This window comes from Penaeus monodon, chromosome 23 (assembly GCF_015228065.2).
Source record: "Penaeus monodon isolate SGIC_2016 chromosome 23, NSTDA_Pmon_1, whole genome shotgun sequence".
Lineage (NCBI taxonomy): Eukaryota > Metazoa > Arthropoda > Malacostraca > Decapoda > Penaeidae > Penaeus > Penaeus monodon.
The window spans coordinates 23162133-23163857 of NC_051408.1; the positions used below are offsets into that span (position 1 = coordinate 23162133).

At 43.9% G+C, this 1725-nt stretch overlaps 1 protein-coding gene across 1 annotated transcript in view; it reads right to left on the bottom strand.

Annotated features, from left to right (window-relative positions):
• LOC119588188 (collagen alpha-1(XI) chain-like) overlaps window positions 1-715 on the bottom strand; it is a 9733-nt gene extending 9018 nt beyond the window's left edge. Inside the window, exons 1-2 of the mRNA XM_037936890.1 lie at window positions 692-715; window positions 277-345 (exon numbers count right to left, since the gene is read on the bottom strand). Of these exons, the coding sequence (XP_037792818.1) occupies window positions 277-345; window positions 692-715 (93 nt within the window). The remainder of the gene's footprint in view (window positions 1-276; window positions 346-691) is intronic.
• Window positions 716-1725: the final 1010 nt, after the last annotated feature.

Below are 1725 nucleotides of genomic sequence, written 5' to 3' on the forward strand. Positions count from 1 at the left end.
GCGACTTTTTTTTAAGGGCGAAAAATAATTGCTGGAAGAGACTGCTACTGAGCCATTAAAAAAACCCCCCTCTGTTTCCCGCACGCCTAAATGGAAAACCAGAAATGTTTTTCTTAGATAGTCTGTCAGTTTCTGTTGTTTAAAAACTTTGTCGGGTTTTATTTTAATTTTGAAAAAAAAATCCTCCTTGGGCCCCGAAAAGGATGCTTTGGTAACAGTCGAAGGAAATGGGAAAAAACCAGGTGATCATTAAGTTTGATGGATTCGTTTCTTCACCCATTTTTTGTTACGGGTTTTGGGGCCTCCTCCGGGGCCCAGGGTTTTCTCTGGCTTCAGGTATAGATCCTAGGAAAAACAGAACAATTTTAAATGAAAAATTTCCCCTTACCTGCTAACCCTTTCCCCCAGTGGATATAAAACAGTTGAGCACTCGGGCCTTTCATAATACCACTGCAAAGGCTCAATTTCTAGCCATGTAACTGGAACAAAAATTCCCCTCAACAAACACCAACCCAACCCCCCTGGCCTCACCAAGCGAGCCACATAAGCCTCCCACCTCTCAGGCCTTGGACCAAGATACTCCCGCCGCCTCTCCCCATAATGTCCCCTCTCATCCTACTGCTACAGCTTTTGGACCCTATTCATGGACCATAGGAGATAGTGCATTACACTTTCGTGTCAAGGAAAATACCACCATTCCTTCATTCTCCGACATGCCTGTCAATGTTGCAACACGTGTAAACGAGTGTGCATGCCTGGTCTTGCCAGAAGGATCTCGTGTTGCCAGCACTTTATTCCATATCTGAAGGGGAGTCACTCCTCCATCCGATTAACCTAACCCCTACCACCATCTGACTTCACAATAACACCCTGGTAGTCGATTACGAACTAGCTAAAGGTGAAGTCATGGAATTATCACCACCTGCTTTCACTGGGACCACTCAAACTCAGCCCACTCTGGGTGAGTCTACTCCCATCCTTCATGAAATACCCTCGGCTATCCCCTCCCCAGATTTTCATAAGGACTATGAGATCTTGTCTCGCCTCTTCCAGGAATATCCCTCCCTATTGCCTTCTGAGTCTTGACCCCTTAGCAAAACTGATCTCCTACAACATAAGATTAGCCTGGTTCCCAATGCTGAGCCTGTCTATATTCCAAGTTATTGCATCCCTCATAGCCGCCACTCTGCTCTTGACAGGGCTATTGCTGACCTACTCGATCAAGGTATAATAACCCCAAGTAACTTACCCTGGTCAGCTCTAATATTACTTGTACCAAGGAAAGATAGACAATGAGACAGTTATCGACTACAGACGCCTAAACAAATTGACTATTCCTGAGCCCTTTCTCATTCCTTCTTTCGATTGTTATTACAAGACATCAGGACTAACAACAGTCTTCTCGACTCTCGACTTAGCCAAAGGATTTCATCAATTACCCATGGATTCTGATTCTCAAAAACTAACTGCTTTTTTCACCCCTTCTGGACACTGGGAATTCACATGAATTCCCTTCGGCCTAAGAAACGCCCCATTGAGTTTTGCATGATTAATGTTCTTTGTCATAAGTGGTCTTGCTGGCAATGCTGTACTCATTTAATGACCTGTTAATGGTGTCAAAGGATGTTGCCTAGCATGAAGTAATGATCTGGAAGATTTTTAGCAGATTAAGTTAGGCTGCATTGAACATTAACCCACAGAAATTCCGTTTTTTTCTCTTCCCTT